Source organism: Pollachius pollachius, assembly GCF_949987615.1.
Source record: "Pollachius pollachius genome assembly, chromosome: 9".
Classification (NCBI taxonomy): Eukaryota; Metazoa; Chordata; class Actinopteri; order Gadiformes; family Gadidae; genus Pollachius; species Pollachius pollachius.
The window spans coordinates 21,471,191-21,491,529 of record NC_136942.1 but is presented as its reverse complement, the minus strand read 5'-3'; the positions used below and the strand labels follow the sequence as shown (position 1 = coordinate 21,491,529).

Sequence of the window (20,339 nt, the reverse complement as noted above, 5' to 3'; positions counted from 1 at the left end):
TGACCTCCAGAGAGCTGGGACCAAAGTAACAAAGGCTACCATCACTAACACACTACGCCGCCAGGGACTCAAATCCTGCAGTGCCAGCCATGTCCCCCTGCTAAAGCCAGTGCATGTCCGGGCCCGTTTGAAGTTTGCTAGAGAGCATTTGGATGATCCAGAACAGGATTGGGAGAATGTCATATGGTCAGATGAAACCAAAATATTACTTTTTGGTAAAACCTCAACTCGTCGTGTTTGGAGGAGAAAGAATGCTGAGTTGTATCCAAAGAACACCATACCTACAGTGAAGCATGGGGGTGGAAACATCATGCTTTGGGGCTGTTTTTCTGCCAAGGGACTAGGACGTCTGATCCGTATGACGGAAAGAATGAATGGGGCCATGTATCGTGAGATTTTGAGTGAAAACCTCCTTCCATCAGCAAGGGCACTGAAGATGAAACGTGGCTGGGTCTTTCAGCATGACAATGACCCCAATCACACCGCCCGGGCAATGAAGGAGTGGCTTCGTAAGAAGCATTTCAAGGTCCTGGAGTGGCCTAGCCAGTCTCCAGATCTCAACCCCATAGAAAATCTTTGGAGGGAGTTGAAAGTCCGTGTGGCCCAAAAACATCACTGCTCTAGAGGAGATCTGCATGGAGGAATGGGCCAAAATACCAGCAGCAGTGAAAACCATGTAAAGACTTACAGAAAACGTTTGGCCTCTGTCATTGCCAACAAAGGGCATGTAACAAAGTATTGAGATGACCTTTTGTTATTGACCAAATACTTATTTTCCACCATAATATGCAAATAAATTCTTTAAAAATCAGACAATGTGATTTTCTAGATTTTTTTTTTTCATTTTGTTTCTCATAGCTGAGGTATACCTATGATGAAAATTACAGGCCTCTCTCATCTTTTTAAGTGGGAGAACTTGCACAATTGGTGGCTGACTAAATACTTTTTTGCCCCACTGTATATCTCAGTGGTCCTGTTTGTTCCAGACCCGAACCCGTCCGTAGGGTCTGTTCTGGGGGCCGTTGTGGCCGTCCTGGCAGGCGTCCTCATCCTGGCCCTGCTGCTAGTTTGGTACAGAAGGTGGGTGGACTCTAAACCACTACTCACTAGACTACTGTCTAGCTGCTTTCTATTGCTAAGGCAACACATAGATCCTCATTATGGTGGAAGCAAAGATAAATTAATTAAAAGCATTCTTAATTTTTTTGTGAACACAATGCTTGCTGACATGTATCTGAATAAATTATTGCTTTGATATATTATTGTTTTGTCCTTTTATGTTTCAGATATTTCCCAAATAAACAAGAACTGGTAAATGAAGGATGCTGTCAGCGGACCAGCAAATCCACGCTCTGCTGTCATTATAAAATACAGGACAGTAATTAGCTTGGGATTTAATGTTCTTATTTACTTTACAGTAAGCTTGGCTGTGTTTGATTTGTTGCCAACCGTTTCTCAAAGCAATCCATTACAGGGTGTGACATATTGTTCCTCTGGTGACATGACATGTCACTTTCACCGGCTGAATACTTTGATACTATTGGCTTTGACAACTGACGAGGAGTCCATGCAGAAATCCCATATATTATATAACCTATGAATCAGCAGTGTTAGAAGACCATTGTGTTATTTGTTCTATCCGAAACCAGTTAGGCCTCCATGTGTGGGTGAGCTTAGGTAAAAAACCTTACAATCAAGGTAGCTGGGAGTTCCTGGTGATGTTTTTAGTTGTCGCCCTGAGAACTGAGGTCATGGTTAGAAGGGCTCTCCTCTGATTTGGTTATTTGATTTTGCATTGAAAAAGGTTAGGGTAGTAGTGGTTAGGGTTAGGGTTAGGGTAGTAGTGGTTAGGGTTAGAGTAGTAGTGGATAGTGTTAGGGTTAGGGTAGTAGTGGTTAGGGTTAGGGTTACGCAATGTTCGCCGTAGAGGGATTACATTGTAATGAGTTTTTTTTTTTTTACCTTTATTTAACCAGGCAGATCATTAAGAACAAGTTCTTATTTACAGTGATGGCCTGACAAAAAGCACAAGCTTCTTGGGGGGGAGGGGGGGGAGGGAAAAGGGGCAGTGAGAAAGGATGGGTTAGAGAGGCAACAGCACAGAAACACAGCTTTACAGAGGTACAACAAGGCAGCAACAGGGACCTGCAGGGTTAACATACAGCTATTCAGACATACAACAAGCACAAGCGAAGAACAGGATTACATAAACAAGGCAGAATAGCATGAATAAGCAAAATAACAATTGTGAAAAACATTTAAAAATAACATTAAAAAAACATATCAGCGGGTATGGGCGTACAGATGAAAGAGGAGACTTAGAGAGGGGAAGGTTAGATGGAAGCAGTTACAGGAATCTGTTAGAAGGTGTGAGATGGTTTCTTTGAAGGCCGGGATGGAAATTAATTTCACCAGTTTGAGGTGTTTTTGTAGTGCATTCCAGTCAACGGCAGCAGCTGACTGGAATGTTGCAAGACTGAGTATGGATCTGGTTTTAGGGGTTGTTAGCAGGATGTGGAGAGAGGACCGGGTGTTATATGTGAAAGGTAGACGATGCAGCAGGCGGGACAGGTAGGGGGGTGTCAGTTGAAGGGGGGTCTTGTAGATGAGAGTGAGCCAGTGAATATGACGACAAGTGTGAAGCGTTGTCCAATTTACCAGAGAGTAAAGACTGCAGTGGTGGGTGTTGAGGGGGGCATTTGTAGCAAAACAGATAGCAGAGTGATGGAGTGTGTCCAGGTTGGCGAGAGTGCCCTTGCATGCAGTTCTATAGATAGTATCACCGAAATCAAGTGTCGGGAGAATAGTCATTTTGATAAGTGTGAGTTTAGAAGAGGAAGTGAAGGCGTGGCGGTGGCGGTAAAGGAAACCGAGTTTGGCCAGCACCTTAGACTGTAACCGGGAGATGTGAGGTGAAAAGTATAGTGTAGTGTCTAACCAGATGCCCAATTATTTGTAGATGGAGACTTGCTCCAGGATTGCCTCCTCACAGGTGGAGATGTTTAATGGAGACGGAGAGGGAACACCCTTCCGATGAAACCACATGACTTTTGTCTTAGATGTGTTGAGTGAGTTTCAGTTGTGAGAAGGCATGTTGTACCTGGAGAAAGCTATCCTGTAGCGTGGATTGGACAGAGAAGGGAGATGGATCAGAGGCGTATAGGATTGTGTCATCTGCATAAAGGTGAATGAGGGAATTGCCAGCAGCTAGGGGGATGTTATTGATGTAGATGGAGAACAGAGATGAGTTGAAAACCCCCTGCGTTGAATGAAGACGCACAAGGACCCCCTTTGCGTCAGCAATTAACGCCAAAAGTCGCTGAATAAGCGTCGATTTTGGACGAACTCGGAGTGAGACTGCGTTGGGTGATGACCTGCTCAGGGCAGAAACTAACGCCCGAGGTAGTCTGATCCAGCATGACCTTCTGTAATATCTACTTACAAATAAACTAATCCGCAATCTTCCCGTGCTCAACAAATGACAAAGTATTAAGAGTCTAGTTGTCTTTATTGGCTATACACAATTGAAAGCAAAAACATTTGAAAATCTTGCATAATAAGAATTATTGCACTTCAGTTTTACCTTGAAAAACACCTTCTATACCAGAATTAATAACAGACGCAGAAATAATTTATTGCGACTTGATTCTTATGGCTGTTGACTGTGCTCATGCACAAACTGTGCTGTATGGCTTGTATCGTTTCTGAGAGTATTCGACAATCATTGCAAATGGTTGTGCATTATGATAAATATTAACGTAACACATGAATACTACAAATAAATGTTTTGTCATTTCTGAACATAAAATGCAGTCCTTCATCTGAAATATTTAATTACATGAGTTAATGAGTATTAAAGTGTTTCTTACAACAAGCATGCAAGTAAAATCAGTTTATTATATCGCATTCACAGCGGTCTGATGTCTGACGGACAAAATGGTCATTTGTTGACCATTGAAGATACTCCTAATTCAGTGATGCTTCTACAGACCATAACAATTAGTGGTACTACAGAGGGAAACTTTTAAGTGAAAGACATCCGAAAGAACCTTTGCAGAGCAAAACGGTCACACTACCATATCTGTGTCATGTTCTCAAATATTTAACATATTCATACTACTATTGGGTGGCATAAAACAGTCTGAAAACCCTGCTGCTGGTTCCAATCCCTCATGCCAGAAGTGACCCAAAACCATTCTCTGCTCCCTCGTGAGGTGAGCCAAATGCAGATTACCTTCACACTAGCATAATTAATCATCTACTGCGAGGAAGCTAGACTTCAGTATCAGCATGTCCTCTGTGAGCTTGTCTATGGCCCGGCTGCATGCTGGTGGAGACCAGCCTGCTCCAGTCCTCTAGCCCTGGTCTGTGAAGAAGAAACCTAACTTGGCCACAGTCATCTCTCTGCGCAGACGCATCACCTCCCAGAACATCTGTTCAGCTGTACAGCAGAGCAGGACCACAGACGAGAAGAACCAGAGACAATTGGAATTAGCATAGCTTTGTATTAGCATGACTCCTGTTGTCAAGATTAGCATAAGATAAGACGTGCTTTATGAGTGCCAGACGGGAAATGTGGCAGAAGTAAAGGGACGTTGTAACAATTAGACACATTTAAAATGAGATTATGCAAAAAATATGGCTACAAATGTGAAAGAAGATTCAAACTGATTATTGACATTATTGCAAGACATTATTATTATTATTATTATTATTATGAGAAGAGAGTTATATGTTTTTTCGGCAGGGTAAAGTAGAACTTTTATGGTTTCTTTAGTTATTCATTCATTTCAGACTCACCCTCGTGCCTCACGAGGCCCTGCTGTATATAACGGATATAGGTGAAGAAATTGCAGACAGCCGTGATCTGAGGGGGGGTGAAACATGGACAGAGTCACGTAAGGCTCAGCCTCCCTCAGCAGCATCGTGCTCAGAGTATTAGAGAAGAGCAGACAGGAGGTACCCGCGCACGACTGGAAGGAGAGATGTAATAGTAGCTCTCCTTGTCCCCCAGTTTGATCCGATGGCGGCAGAGCTGGGACGTCCCACTCAAGGCACACGTTCTGGGGGAAAGAGAAGCTGGGGTTAACTACCCCTGGGACCAGAGTTATACACTCAATACTGCTGGTCTGTAAACAGCAGGCAAACAATGGACACGGGGCCACAGCTCTCATGTGACAGAAACAGAAGTCATAGGTTTGCTTTTATGAATGTAGAGTTCAGCTCAGCGGAGTAGTGAGGCCATCTCAGGGAGAAGCGGCGAGAGGGGTCAGGAAACAAAGGATTCAATGTAAGGGGAGTGAGAGGAAGTGGTTAGAGGTAATGTTTTTGTGTTAAGCAAACTCAAGCAAATCAAGATATTCAACCGAATCATCAGGGCAGAGTTAGAACGTTTACAAGGTTGTATTTTAAACTCTTTTTGAAAATAGGCAGTGTGCCCATTTACCATGCGCATTTCTGTTAGGGGATAGATCAAGCGATGATTGTTGGGTGAAAGGACTTACGTCTCTATCGTTGCCCTAAAGCCACTGGAGAAATTAAAAAGATGGGTTGTTTGTTGTTTTAATTCAATACCAGTGATTGTGACCAAGTGCTCCAAATGTGCTCCAAATGTGAGTCCAAATGTAAGTGGAGATTTGTTGTGACCGAGAGGCAGAGGATGGAGGAACAACAGAGGAATACTAGCTGGTCTACTGCAGGTGGGGACGAACTCACTTGTGCCCTCCGCATTCTGTGGCCGTGGCTTTGACCGTCGGTACGGCAGACATGGCGACGGGTTCAATGCTCAGAGAGTTGCTCTCCACCGCTCTCTGCACGGACTGGGAGAGCTGACAGAGAAGAACACATACAGAGTCACTTATTACCCTGAAAGAAAAGAAAGTGGAGAAGAGAAGCATCTGGAGTGAAAGGGGAACTACACATCTAAAAGTAGAAAGAGTTTCCTCTGACGATCTGATGATCCTTGCCTCAGATCTGGTGAAGGAGAGACAGGGCCCGATGTCCTCCCTGTAGATGCGGCTGAGGAAGGCCGAGGCCCGGTCCACACCAGGCTGCTCTCTCCACGCCAAGAACTCGGTGTACAGGATGGAGTCTGTCTGGAAGCAGAAGACAAATGCGGTGGTCAGCTACTGAGTGCATTACTCATGAAACTCTGAGGGTCTCACGGGTGATATAGGTAATATAATGCAACTAGTACAGAGGCGTGCATACAACTATTGCATGCTCCAGTGGCTCATCCTGCAAGACTAGTAGGCAGGCAAGGAGCTGGTGTGAGGGACACCGTTACCTGGCTAGAGCTAGGGGCCCCAAGCCCCTACCCCCGGTTCCGGTAGGGCTCGTAGGTCCCCCTTGCCCATTGACCGGGAGGCAGACCCAGAGAGAGTAGGGCAGGACCGAGAGGCTGGAAGGAGCGAGAGAAGGCAGACAGGGGCAGAGAGAGAGAGGTGAAACAAGAGAGAAAGAGAAGGAAACTGTGTGGTAAAGCAGAAAGGAGAAAAGCAACCTTGTCACACGACAGGAAATACATGAGGCTGGAAGCAGAACTGAAGACAAGGAATAGGGAAGTGCTGATGTAGCGAAAGCAGCAGAATCGCGGTGGGAGGGGGGGAAACCCTGCAACATACACCCCCGATTCCTCGTTGCAAGAATAGAAAACTATTTTTTCATTTTTGAGAAGACCAAATGGTCTTTTATGCAAAGTAAGTTATAATAGATTCATATACGATGACCCCAGTTAAGGCACCTTGTTCAAGGATGCATAGGGTCTGCGGGCACTTTGGGGTTTGAACCCAGAGCCGTTCAGCTTTGGTCTAACACCCAAACCACAAGGGGATCTGGACTGCCCTCCCACTCTGTAGCTGTACCTCTCGCTCCTCTTTAGCGGCTGGCATCCCGGAAACGGAGGGGGACTCCGCGCTCTCCGGGCCCAGCTGCAGGATGCCGCTGGCACTCTTGTTGCGCGAGTGGCCCCGGCCCTGCTTGTGACCAGCCTTGGGGGACAGCAGCTGGGGATGGAGCTGGCGGTTGGGTGTGGAGGGCGTGGAGGTCAGGACCAATGTTTTCAGCGCTGTCACTTCGGCCTGGAGAACGTCGATCTAGGAGTCAGAGACAACGTACGCTGTTTGGGAGGGATACGTGATCCTGACTGTCTGACGATACCGTGAGGGCTTAGAACATAGATCCTGAGCAGGGTTAGGGTTAGTGGGAATCGACCCCCTAACACGGGCTGAATTAAAGCCATGCCCAATCAATTGAGCTAAACAGGACCAGAGAGATGTAGTTAAACATATACACGAAAGATTGACAGAGGAAAATAATTTCTTGTTGTACTCGGTTTATTTCATAGAGGTTTGCTTAAGCAATTCAAAACCGTTAGAGGAACTCCTGGAGACCAGAGGGTCAGGGAGAGTAGCTCAACAAGAGGGGAGCTAAGAAGACTTGAAGGTGAGACCGTCGTCACCTTGCCCTGGGCTTCCCGGAGCTGTTTCTCTGCCGTCGCTTGCTTGACATTGGCCTCGCGCACCATCTTATGGGCTTCCTGTTGTGGAGCAGAAACCTCTCCATGATTAGCTTTGACTCTTTAAGGAGAGCACATGTTGGACATTTAAGCAACAAATTTGCGCAGATCAATTTTTGCACAGCACTGGTGAATACAACTTATGAACCACCATGCAGAGCTGTCCCTCTTAATGTGCACCCTAAGTTGGCGGCAAGGGCTCACCTCAAACAGACTGGCGGTTAGCTCCTCCAGCTCCTCTTCCAGCTGGATCCGGACCTGCGACAGACGCTCACACTCCTTGTCCTTCAGCTTTAGCTCCTTAGAAAGGATTGCGGAAAGACTCAACATTTATCTTCATCGGAACATCTTGCTTTATGTTATACGTGTGTACGTGTGCGTGTGTGTGTACGTGCGCGCGTGTGTGCGTGCGTGCGTGTGTACCTTCTTGGCGGCATCCAGCTGTTCCCTGAGGATCTCCAAACCCTTCTCTCGGATTTCCTTCTCCATGATCTCCAAGGAGGACTTACGGGAGAGCACTCGCTCATGGTCCGTGCCAGACATCTGTCTACAGCCAGATGAAACCCACTCAGCCCAGTCCACCTTACTGCTGCTCAGCCCTGGGTCCAACCAATCTGGATCAAAACAGTCATAGACCTAATCAGAATAATTCAACATCAACGTATAATCAATACAGTTTCACAAGTGTATTGATGATGTCTTGAAGTTGAAATACTGCTAGAGTTTTAAGACAGCTTGGAAATAAAGGAAACCATAATTGGGTTTTAGGAGTTGATACACAATAGTGATTATAGTAAATCAAGGTATATACACTGAACGTTTACTATGGTTAGCTATATCGGCTACTGACGGTAACGACTGAAAAGGCTCTTCAGTACTATAGCCAAATGATGACTGTCAACAGGCTCTCTTGCCAATCAATTGTTTATCCTTGCAAAACCATTCCTTATTCACCATGTAAGGTATGCCTTGGACTTTATTTTATTAAAGGCTACCGTAACGTTAACAAATCCATCAATGTTTTGTAAAAGATGATGTATGGACCAAACACAAACAGTCTAGTTTGATGAATAACTTTCCATGCATAATTACCAGTGCCTCCGCCATGCCCTTACCCTGATTCTGGAAAAAACGGAGTCCACTGTCCCGCTTATAAACAATACATACAGGGTCCAAGGAGATTTCTTTCCGATTACATTTGTGTTGACATAACTTTACTTTCCCATACCGATCCTGTTCCGCTGGGACGACGCGCTGAGTTGAATCAGAGCTACTCCACATTCAGGAATGCGGACGCTGCTGACGCAAACAAAAACTGGGACCACAAATGATTCCCGAAAGCATTGAGGTCGATGGACCGCTTCTGTTTGTAAACCATACCTTAGCATTGACAGTGCGCTAGGCCCCCATGACTATTCCTGAGGATTATAATAATGACATTATGTCCTCCAGCAGCTCTGGCGGGTCATATTGTCATGTGACCGCGTCTCCTCCCAACGCCCAGCATTCCCGACCAGGAACCGGAGTCAGGCCTGGTCACACTGGAGGAGGAGGTTGACCAGGAGGCCTGGCCCTGGGCCATAGGTTCACACTACTCGGTTAACTCCTGCATAATTTGTTGTTGTGTCGGTGGTAATTGCGTTGCGATACTGTTGACTCGACATCATGCGGTATTAGTGAGCGGTTAACCTGGTTAATCTGTCTCTCGTCAGCCTGCAGTGCGCACCGCCGTGCAGACAGCCAGGTGTCTGGTTTCAGTGCACGCATATGGAGGCCATCAATACATTTTTTTGAAATGGTCATGCAGTTTATATATATAGTTGATATTGATATTCATAGTTTTTATATATATATATATATATATATATATATATATATATATATATATATATATATATATATATAATAGATCAATTAATTCGGGCCTATTTTATAAAAAATATATATTAAATATATAGTTGTATGGCAATGGAATAATTTTGTGGTAAGTAGAATTGCAATAATGTCAATCAAGCGACGAAATGACGATAAATAAAGGCCTACTGCTTTTAAAACAAGACAATGGCTGGGTGTTTGAGTCTTCGCGTCCAGCAGCACACTGGCTGGCTGGCTGGTGAATGGCTGTCGGCTGTTCCAGGACATTTGTTTGGCCAGGACACTGAGGGATTCACTGCTATCCCAGCATCCCCCTCACTGTCTAGCAGAGAGGAAGATGGTGGAGATGGAGAAATGTGGATCCTGTGAGCCCACTCAAGGCTGTCCTGGGGAGGAGGAGAGGGTGTTCAGAAGGTTCCAGCAGCTCCTGGCCTGGTTTCATAGCCAGCTGTGTCGCAGAGAGAACACTTTTTATACACGCTTAAAGTGCTTGGTGATGGAAGCACGAATCCACGAAAAGCACAGGATGTTCTCAATCTATTCCAACAGAATGGTTTGAATTGGTTATCATCCACGCTGTCAAGATCAAGTGCAAGCCGTCCTTTTGAAAGGTCTTATCCTAGGAGTTAAGTGGGATACAGATTATCTTTCCTTAGAGGACCTCCAAGCAATTATTTTACTCCCACTCATTGGACTGGGTAGCTACAGTATGTTACCAGATAAGATGTCTGAGGAACATTGCTCATGTCTTTCAATGAAAGCCACCTCTTCTGTCTGGTTCCACTGTAAGATGCTGTGTTACATTCCTACTGATATTGTTATCTCCATTTGCTCTTTAACATGGTATTGATAGTCACTCATCAAGATATTCAGTCATCCCCTGGGGTTTGCATGTTCAGAAAAAGCGTGTTAAAATTGTTAAATTATTCAACTTTAATCCAGTGTTTAAAAAGTAATATAATATGTCAGGTGTTTTTGCGAGATGAACATCGCCTCTATGTATGTGTTTTTCTATTGGTTAATAAATGGTTAATCTCTCTCTCTCTCCCCCCCTTTCTCTTTCTATCTCTCTCTCTCTCTCTCTCTCTCTCTCATTCCATCCACTAGGGGTCAATGCTGTGTCAGGCAGCCTCATCCTGGGTACCCAAGGAAACCAAATTAAATTCCAGAATTACATAAATGAGGACCAATGATCAGTGATATCAATGTTCTTGAAGCATGTGTTGAGACACATCCATTAAATCCAACATATTAAGAGACAGTAGAATGAGGAGTCATCACAGGTGGTGTAAACAGGCCTTGACCACTGATATTGGTCCTAATGTTGGTGTTATTATGGAGTAACTTGAGCGATGTGATTCGCTGAGATTAACGGGGAGCAGATTTACAATGCAGCCTTGTTTCCGGAACGGATTAGCACATCAAGTGACCGGAGGTGTGAGTGTGAGCGTGTCTTGGCTTTTTCCTTTACCTTTTCCTCCGTCCCAAGCCTTCCGGACGGCGGTCCCACCACGGCCCTCGCCACGGTGAGTACGAGATAGCCATGCCACGGTGAGTACGAGATAGCTCTCTACTGGAGAAGTAGAGAGCTAGAGAGTAGTGTGCTGTGTTGTGTTTTGATTTGATTGGCTGCAGTAAAACACACAGGCAGACATTTAAAACGTTCTACCTGTGTCTAAAGTCTTGTTTTAAAACTGTCTACCTGTGTCTTAAGTCTTTGTCTCTCTGTCTCTCTCTCTTTCTCTCTCTCTCTCTCTCTCTCTCTCTCTCTCTCTCTCTCTCTCTCTCTCTCTCTCTCTCTCTCTCTCTCTCTAATCCTCAGATATGTGTCCAGGCCCCTGATGAAGGGTCCTGGCTGACTTGGGGGTCTCCTCGGAGTGAGCAGCAGGGATGACGGTGACCTACTCCCGCTGCGTGGCGGACGCGGGCCTCGGGACCTTCTCCCGTCTGCTGCTGCGCTGGAAGGGCAGCATCTACAAGCTCCTGTACCGGGAGCTCATTCTCTTTACCGTGCTCTACTGCTTCTTCAGCTGGCTGTACAGGTAACCCGGCAGAGCGCTGAGGACCGAGTGCTGATTGTGTGTCGGCTATAGAACCCGTGTTAAAAGGGCACTGCATTTGTTTTTTCTTGTTGTTTATTGTTGTTGTGCTTCTCACATGGGGTTGATCTTTCCCCAGGTTTGTGTTGAACGAGCAGCAGAAAAGACAGTTTGAAAACCTATCGATGTACTGTGACCGCTATGCTGAGCTCATTCCTGTGTCCTTTGTGCTCGGTGAGTCTGGTGGTTGTGTGTGTGTCGGGCGCATGTTTGTGTGTGAGTGTGTGTGCATCTGATTGTGCATGTGCGTGTGGGTGTCCCTGTGTAGGTGTGTGTTGTCCTCACTGGCCTGCTCTTTCAAATGAATATCATTTAAAAAAAACTTTCAGTAATGAAAGTGCGGCCTTGTGTCAGGGTTCTACGTCACCCTGGTGGTGTCCCGCTGGTGGGGTCAGTTCGAGAGTTTCCCCTGGCCCGACCGGCTGGCAGCGCTGGTGGGGGCCCACGTCCGCGGTGTGGACGAGAGCGCCCTCCTGACCCGGCGCACGCTGATGCGCTACGCCAACCTGTCGGGCGCGCTCATCTACCGTTCAGTCAGCACGGCCGTGTACAAGAGGTTCCCCACCATGGAGCACCTGGTGCAGGCCGGTAGGAACCAGTTTGTGTGTAGGCTGGAGCGTTGAGGGGGCTTGAGTCCCTGCCGAGAGGTTCTGGGTTCGATTCCCCTATCTGCTGCCCACCGTTAGACATCCTTGGGTGAGATGCCCCCGACCCCCACCGGATGTTTGACAAGCAGTCTGAACTCACTGTGAGCCGCTTTGAATACACGGTTAACTGATGTAGGACCGCACTCAAATAAACATCAGAAATCAGTCAAATCTATCTGTCGAGTGTCGATCAATCAATCTGGTAGTCAATCACATTTTGAAATGTGTGATTGAGGCCAAGTTATTCACATCCAACTAAGGCTATTGAATGGGCCTACAGCAGGGTCCTTGTGTTTGGTTCAGATATATGAACAGGCTCTACTCTGGTACCAACGATTATGTGTAAAAATTCCTCAGCGACTCAAGGCCAGACGGAGGGCAGTACAGCTTGGCTTCTGACTTAATGTGCTTCCGACCGCTGGGGCTTAAACGTGACTCTTTGTTGTGTTTTCATCTGCTTTAGCAATGGCCCGGCACCGATAAGAACCAGGCCTTTGTATATCACACGGCTTAAAACAGCATGGGTCAAGCATATTAGCTATTTTTAGACTCAAAAGTGAGTTAACCAACTTATTTATCAACTTATTTATCATAAACCAGGGTTTGTTTCTTCTGCTTCTTCTTCCTCTTCTTCTTTTTATTTTAAATTCTTCCTCTTCTTCTTCGTGGTCGTTTTTCATCCTCATCATCCCCTGCTTCTTCGTCTCAGGCCTAATGACCCCAGAGGAGTTGAGGCACCTCGAGGCCCTGCCCTCCCCTCACAACAAGTTCTGGGTCCCATGCATGTGGTTTGTGAACCTGGCTCTGCGTGCCCGCACTGAGGGCCGCATCAACAACGACGTGGCCCTGACCGCCATCCTCGCAGTAAGCCTCCGTTCATGCCCAACAACAACGTAATTTCCTTTGTTCATTTTTCTAAACTTTTATTTTGAAATGTTTACACTTCCTGCTCTTCTGTCACGTCTCGGTTCAGGAGTTGAACAGTTTGCGGACAAAGTGCATGAAGCTCTACGGCTATGACTGGATCAGCCTGCCTCTGGTCTACACTCAGGTCTCTGTTGTGCTTGAAGTGATAAACACAATACCTGTGTTCTTATGAGGGACAATGATTTGGAAGTTGGAATAAAGTAACATTATATTTCAATAAAAAAAATATTTGTAACTTTTTAATTACTCATAATTACTATTATTTTTGTTTTTATTATGATTAATGGTATTTGTATTGTTATAGAACATTTGAAATGTATTTCAATACAATTAAAATAAACGTATCAACATTTTAATATAATAATACAATTACTATTTATTGTAATAATAATAATAACAACATATACACATAGTAATTATAATCATCAATAAATAATTATGTGCTAATCACCCTGCTTTTTCTTTCGAACACTTAACAAACTATAATTCTTGTAGATACAAACAGTGCAGTTTAACACAGAGTGAAAAACACTTTCTGCAATCAGCAGAAAGACGGCTTACAGTAGAAAGCAGCCTCAGCCCCGCGCCCTAACTGGTGTCTGCTGATTAGGTGGTGACCGTGGCTGTGTACAGCTTCTTCCTGGCTTGTCTGATTGGTCGGCAGTTCTTGGACCCCGCCCAGGGCTACCCGGGTCACGACCAGGACTTCTATCTGCCTGTCTTCACTCTGTTGCAGTTCTTTTTCTATGTTGGCTGGCTTAAGGTACAATAAAGCAGATAACATTAAATGTGTGGCGCTTGACCATGCCCCTTCCTAAATCTGAATCTGATCCCATTCCTCCTCCCGGTGATGCGCTCCTAGGTGGCTGAGCAGCTCATAAACCCCTTCGGCGAGGACGATGACGACTTTGAAACCAACTGGCTAGTGGATCGTAACTTGCAGGTTTGCATGCAGAATAAATCTCTTTCCAAGTGGCTTGGACTATAAGGCGGGATGTGAGTCAGGAGGTAGAGCGGGATGGCTGGTAACCGGAAGGTTGCTAGTTCGAACCCGGAGTGTCGAGGTGTCCCTGAGCAAGGCACCTCACCCTGACTGCTACCTAAGAGCTGGCTGACGCCTCGCATGGATGACACTGCCGTCGGTGTGTTAATGTGTGCATGAATGGGTGAATGTGAGGCAATATTGTAGAGCGCTTTGAGTGGCCACTGGTTAGAAAAGCGCTGTATAAATGCAGTCCATTTACCATTGACACATCTTAAATGTAGCTCCCATCAAGCCTGTGTGGCCTGCTTTTCCTTCTCCTCCAGGTGTCCTTACTGTCTGTGGATGAGATGTATGACAGCCTGCCTGTGGTGGAGAGGGATAAGTACTGGAACGAATCCGAACCTCAGCCTCCGTACACCGCAGCCAGTGCTGAGCACCGCAAACCCTCCTTCATGGGCTCGGCGCTCGATATCAGGTGAGACTAGTTCAACTGTTATCTGTACTGTGTATCTGTTTGTCCCTGTGGGGGTCCGGACCGGCTAACTCGATGTTCCTGAACCAGTGTGCCCAAGGAGGACATGGAGTTCCAGCCCAACCTGGAGCAGATCAAGGAGCATGAGGAGGCCAGCTACTCCACCCCGCTGCTGGGAGGCCTGGGTCGGCTGCTGGGCGTCCAGTCGCCCAGCTTCCCCCGCTCCTCCAGGGTGCCCCTCCTCCGCCGTCGCCCGGGGGCCCCGCTGAGCCGCATCCCGCCGTACCTGCACCCCGCGGGGGGGCCCCGAAACCACGGCCGCCACCCCGCCCACCCGGACCAGGACCCTGACTACCACTTCTCCTCCATGCCCCTGTATGAGAGGCCGGGTTTCTACAGCTGTCCACAGACACCCATCCACTGCGTGCCCCCCGCTGTGCAGCGGCCGCGCCCCCCGCGCAGAACGCTGGGGGACTGGGAGCGCAGCTGCAGCTCGCTGGTCCCCCCGGTCACGCCTAACACCCTGCCCCCCCCGCCCTCCTCTGCCTTCCCCTGGCTGACGGCCGATGGCGAGGTCCCCACTGCCCCGGCCTTCTCCTTCCCCGACCCCACGCCGGAGCTCTGGCCCATATCTAAACTCAGACCGGGACAGGGCCTGCTGTCCCGCCGCCCGCTGCCCCCTCATCTCACCCTGGAGCCCCCGCACTCGGCCGACAGCCAGCCCGGGACACCCAGCGGGTGGGCCACAGGAAGTCCGGGGGAGAGGGGGTTGAACGTCCCCCCTCGTAACGCTACAGGAAACGCCAGTAATCCCAGTAACAGCTCAACCAGCCTGGTCACAACCAGCAACCTGAGCACAAACGCTGCTGCCAACCTCTGCACTGTGATGACACACAGCACCTTGGGTAGCCATGGTAACTTCAACAGCAGCCTACGAGAAGGTAACGGGGGTAGCAACGAAGGGCTGAGCAACACAACGAACACAGTTTCCCCTTCAGGGTCGTCTCTGCAAGTAGCCAATCCACAGCACTCACCCAACGATTCAGGGATCTCATTGGCTGAAGGTGACCTGCTGGGCGCTCTCCTGGAGAGCCAGAAGAGCAGAGCTTCTGGACCGAGGGAACAGGACTAAGGCACATCACCTTCCGCATGGTTTTTCCAGACAGCAATTACATTAGACAGGTCATGTTTGAAATAAGTGTTAAATGTGTTATAGGTTGGGTAGGTTGGATGTGTTTAGTTGTCAATGAAGTTGTACAAAGCTTCATTAAGTTAGCCTTCATTCCGTTAATCTCTACTTCCTTCCTGGATTTACAGAGCAAATCAGCCTACTTATGCAGTAAGTATCGCCTGGAATCAATCAAACATTTCAGGTGTACTTTGCACTGATCTCCAGCACTAACGGAAATATAGTTAGCACTGTTACTCACACTGTTTTCCTATTGCGGGACATTTCTCTTTAATAAACCCATCTCCATTTCCCGCATTCCAGGATTCACACATGTACTGGTAGAAAGATGCATTGGATCTTTGAAACAAACCAATGACAACTATTTAGAATGTTTATTGTATTCAAGTAACTATGTCACGCTCATAAAACACAAGAAAAGGGGATAAACATGCATAAAAGAAAGCTTGTTTTCGTCAGTTTGTTGTGCACAATGGATAAGGCCCTCTGAACTCTGCACTGAGTCATTGGACGAATGAGAAGGGAAAATTATAGAACAATGCAATCCAACATTACAACTAAAGAGACCGGAAATGCAACGGTGAGAAGGAAACACTGAAATCAATCTATTTTATAAAGGGGTGATATTATTCCACCAGGTATGTGCTATGTGGATTTTCAAACTTGTAATGACTAAACACGCATACAGGTATGTATGAGTGTTTAGTCATTACAAGTTTGAAAATCAGCTTTTCCAGTGTTTTAGTGACATCACAAGCGAGAATGTTCATCAAGATGTATGTATAGATAAGCTAAATTTGCTAGTCCACTGGGTAGGCTGCTAGGCTGGACTATCCAGCGTTCATCTAGGTAGATACGCCAACTTGTGATATTACTAAAACACTGGAAAATAAAAAAATTCGAATGGCTTGTAACACTCACACCTGGTGGCATGCTGTCACCCCTTTAAACAGATCCATGAAGCATCTTTATTTTCATCATATACTTTCAATCATAAATTATTTAAATATAATATAGTTTAAGACATGAACATGAAAACAAGCATTTCACAATTTTATAGTATTCTGGTTAAACCAGACTCCCTTAATTTCTCACAAAAGATTGAGCAGATCGAGTGTGATTAAATAGAAAATAGATTATAGCTTCAACTCATTAGACACCTGTGCCTTCAATGAAACTACATTTGGCCTCCTAGCTTAATAGGAATCATAAGGGCAGGTTCCAGTGCGTGTGACGTATGATGACCATGGTGCTCTATGCGCTCGCCCCGCCAAGGGTGTGCTTGTCGAACAGGTACTCGGCCATGCCGTTCTCAGGGGCCCCCATGCGGCGCAGGTTGGTCACCCAGTCACTCAGTTCTTTGATGGACTTCACCTGCTCGTCCAGATAGTGCGTCTCGATGAAGTCACACATCTGTCCAGAAAAAGGCGGGACAAAAGTCAATCAATTGTCCCAAATTATAACCATTTCAGGGATTCAACACATCAGAATGAAATGACTAAGGGCTTTACTAAGGGTCCTTATGTGGTTCGTTCGTGTCTTACATGAGGGTCACCGTGTTCGGATGCTATTTTATGAACGTCGAGCAGGGATTGGTTGACGCTCTTCTCCAGCTGCAGGGAGCAGTCTAGTGCCTCCACGGCACTGCCCCACTCGTCCCGGTCTGGCTTCTGCCAAACACACATCGACAGGCAATTCAAACACAACAAACAGCAGCTTTGTTGCCAAACAGATCATGTACACTGTAGAATATAATGTTAAAGGGGAGATATCATGCTTTTTTGACTTTTCCCTTTCCTTTGGATGGTTATTTGGCGTATGTATGCAGGTTTTATTTCTGCTAAATTAGAAAAATCTGAGTCCAAGCCAGGGGGAGTATTCGTGCCCACCGAGAGAACGCTGAAGTATTTCTAACATGCAGGCATGTAACCCTATTCTAGAAGTACCCCCAAATGCAATTATTAACCCTAAAAAAGCATGACATGGTATCTTTAACATACATGGTTTGCATGCTCTACATGTTGGGAGGATGGTTTCACTAAGACAGCAGTGAGGCAGAAAGACAGAGTCTACAGCCTTAAATACAGCGGCAGCGAAGGGGCGCGCGTTTAACCAACCACCCCCATTATTTCCGACGTATAACCGCCCCAATAGGCTTCACGCCACTGTTCTATTCCCTAGCATCGTTGCCCCTGAAAAAGCGCTTTTTTAAAGCAGTTTGGTACATCCCTGCTTGATACAAGGTCCTGTACTTATGGAGATTGTTGATGCACTAGATAAATAGTTCCACAATGCAAAAAGAATGAGCAATGACAGTAAATAAAGTGTGTAAAGTGACTAAACCTTAAACAAAGTGCCCAACAGTGCATAAAGTAACTATGAATTAATGTGACTATCATTGTAAGCACAAACAGAGGATCATGGGCATCAGGGCCATATATGTAGTCATAAAACAACGGTTATGGTAGCCTATACGACTATGTTGGTTGATCTGCTGCATTCAAAAAATAATCACAACGGTCCTGCAGCGCGAGGCTTCCTATTGGTGGTAGGGGCGGAACCTAGCGCACGTACACTGCACACCGTGGCGCTGCGGCGCCGCTGTGTAGCCTGCTTATGCCTCGCTGCACATCATTTGCGCGCGGATTTCTTCCCGTCTGCAGGGGACTGAAACGTGAGCCATTGATGGTATAAATAGAACGATCAATGTTTAGTTTGTGTCCCTCTGTTGAAATGACAGTACTTGGCCATAAACCACAAAGGCTCCCAATGCACAGCTGTTTGTATGTATAATTATCATCATGACATTCAGGTACATTTAAAAAAAACTATTCAAGACTATTTCAAGCAGCCAAAGTCTGTTAGCGTCTGCAGAACATATCCTCTGCTACACTACAGCAGTTAAACAAAAATGTGTTCCTAGTATGAGGACAGAATCAGGGCTGGTCAAGCAGGAAGTGCTTTAGGAGGTTGTAAGGAAGAAATGTGTGCCGCCTGGGCCCATTGGAGATACATTCCAGAGTTAAGGACGGTATCTCCATGGGTCAATATGCGGATGGTCCCTCCATGGGTTAACATGAGGATGATCTCTCCATGGGTCAACATGAACAAGGTCTCTCCATGGGTCAACATGAACACGGTATCTTCATTGGTCAACATGAACACGATATCTCCATGGGTCAACATGAACACGGTCTCTCCATGGCTCATCATGAGGACGGTATCTCCATGAGGACAGTATCACCACGGGTCAACATGAACACGGTCTACATGACATCACCGTGGGGAATCCTACCCTGATGTCCTGCAGAAAGATCCTCCCGCCACGCTGGTTCTGCAGAGCCATCAGCTTCTCCGCGTGCTCACGCTCCTCTTTGGACTGCGAGCGGAAGAACTTGGCCAAGTTCGGAAGAGCCTTGTCATCTCGGTCAAAATAGTAGGACTGCAAGGTAAAGAACCAAACAATTATAGATTGTATTCCCACGGATCCATAACAAGTTGGGGTCAGACCGTCATGGCGTGTTTAGCTGTTAGATAGAGAAACGTCTGGGTGGCTCTGCTCCCCTCTCTACTTTATCCATGTACAACATATCTTCTACATGGATAGAACTATAATAATAGTAGCTAGCCATCTGTTCTGTTCAGAATCCCTCTTCTGCTTTTTTGTCGCTAATAATATCACATCAAGTTAAGTACGGCACGTATTTTACTTTTTACCACCTCACCATGGAGAGGTAGACATAGGAGGCGTAGAGCTCCAGGTTGATCTGGCGGTTCAGGGCCGCCTCGCAGTCCTGGTGGAAGTTCTGCCGGATTTGCGAAGTCATGATTCTGAGGAAAAAGCACAAGAAGTGCAATCGAAAAACATTTTGTTAAACATATTGAAAACATTCTTAGGAGCATCGGCATGCATTGTATAATTAAGTCAATATCACACAGTTCAATTAATAGTGAGGTTAGCTTATGACAGCCTGGTTAAATCAGATAAACGTCAACGGACGGCGGCTCATTTGATCAGGAGATTTATAATAGAATGTAGACAATATGAAACAATAAAAAATAACATAAACGTCGTGTTGTCTTTGATACTGAAGGATTACAACCAAACCCAAAGAGACATGCAGGGCATTGGATATGGACCCACCGGACCAGATCCAATCACATGATATAGGCCCAAGATTACTTCGCATTTAGGCTGGTTTGTTATTAAATAATAACGTTAATTATAAGGCAAATAATTGCTCCTATTGTACAATCTTACAAACGCAGTATAAAAACGCCCTACGGTCAAATGAATTGTAAAATTTAAGATCATTTACCGATCGTTTTTTTTAAAAGACAAAGTAATAATATTAAGTTTTCTGCATTTACCTGATTAAATGTACGGAGGAATAACAGGAAAGTTGCCGCTCACCTTCCCTCCTTTTAACAGTGTCCTTTGCTCTTCAATGCACTAGCTGAACGCTCCAATGAGAAGCGAGAGGTCACACCACCACATCCGGTCATGCCTTTCAAAATAAGGGCACGCACCGATGAGACAAGGCGATGACGTAAGGGCTTTTTCCTGCTGTTACACTGGCGTTTTATTGGTGTAACCATGTCTGAAACCAAGCAATGGTTCACTCGAGA

General features: G+C 46.1%; 3 protein-coding genes across 5 annotated transcripts; 1 reads left to right on the top strand and 2 right to left on the bottom strand.

Annotated features, from left to right (window-relative positions):
- Positions 1-3,489: 3,489 nt before the first annotated feature.
- On the bottom strand, positions 3,490-9,100 carry rab3il1 (RAB3A interacting protein (rabin3)-like 1). 2 transcript variants are annotated; one of them, XM_079743713.1, is made up of 11 exons: positions 8,632-9,100; positions 7,940-8,130; positions 7,721-7,816; positions 7,460-7,537; positions 6,864-7,094; positions 5,967-6,095; positions 5,716-5,828; positions 5,505-5,528; positions 4,964-5,063; positions 4,801-4,867; positions 3,490-4,441 (listed from the first exon to the last, which is right to left on the bottom strand). In XM_079743713.1, exons 1-11 carry the CDS (start codon positions 8,795-8,797, stop codon positions 4,356-4,358), a joined length of 1,281 nt encoding a protein of 426 aa, XP_079599839.1. In that variant the 5' UTR covers positions 8,798-9,100; the 3' UTR covers positions 3,490-4,355. The 2 variants fall into 2 exon arrangements, with proteins under 2 accessions (XP_079599839.1, XP_079599840.1); XM_079743714.1 differs by lacking the exon at positions 5,505-5,528 and having other exon boundaries at positions 8,632-9,098.
- A 1,662-nt stretch (positions 9,101-10,762) lies between these two features.
- On the top strand, positions 10,763-15,940 carry best1 (bestrophin 1). The gene is made up of 10 exons (XM_079742731.1): positions 10,763-10,917; positions 11,214-11,433; positions 11,570-11,664; positions 11,845-12,078; positions 12,847-13,001; positions 13,111-13,188; positions 13,675-13,827; positions 13,927-14,007; positions 14,373-14,524; positions 14,612-15,940. Exons 2-10 carry the CDS (start codon positions 11,282-11,284, stop codon positions 15,651-15,653), a joined length of 2,142 nt encoding a protein of 713 aa, XP_079598857.1. The 5' UTR covers positions 10,763-10,917; positions 11,214-11,281; the 3' UTR covers positions 15,654-15,940.
- A 129-nt stretch (positions 15,941-16,069) lies between these two features.
- fth1b (ferritin, heavy polypeptide 1b) lies at positions 16,070-20,191 on the bottom strand. Of its 2 annotated transcripts, none has more exons than XM_079742733.1 (5): positions 20,125-20,191; positions 19,436-19,541; positions 19,006-19,152; positions 17,255-17,380; positions 16,070-17,123 (listed from the first exon to the last, which is right to left on the bottom strand). In XM_079742733.1, exons 2-5 carry the CDS (start codon positions 19,535-19,537, stop codon positions 16,965-16,967), a joined length of 534 nt encoding a protein of 177 aa, XP_079598859.1. In that variant the 5' UTR covers positions 19,538-19,541; positions 20,125-20,191; the 3' UTR covers positions 16,070-16,964. The 2 variants fall into 2 exon arrangements, with proteins under 2 accessions (XP_079598859.1, XP_079598858.1); XM_079742732.1 differs by having other exon boundaries at positions 20,082-20,168.
- Between the last annotated feature and the right edge of the window lie 148 nt (positions 20,192-20,339).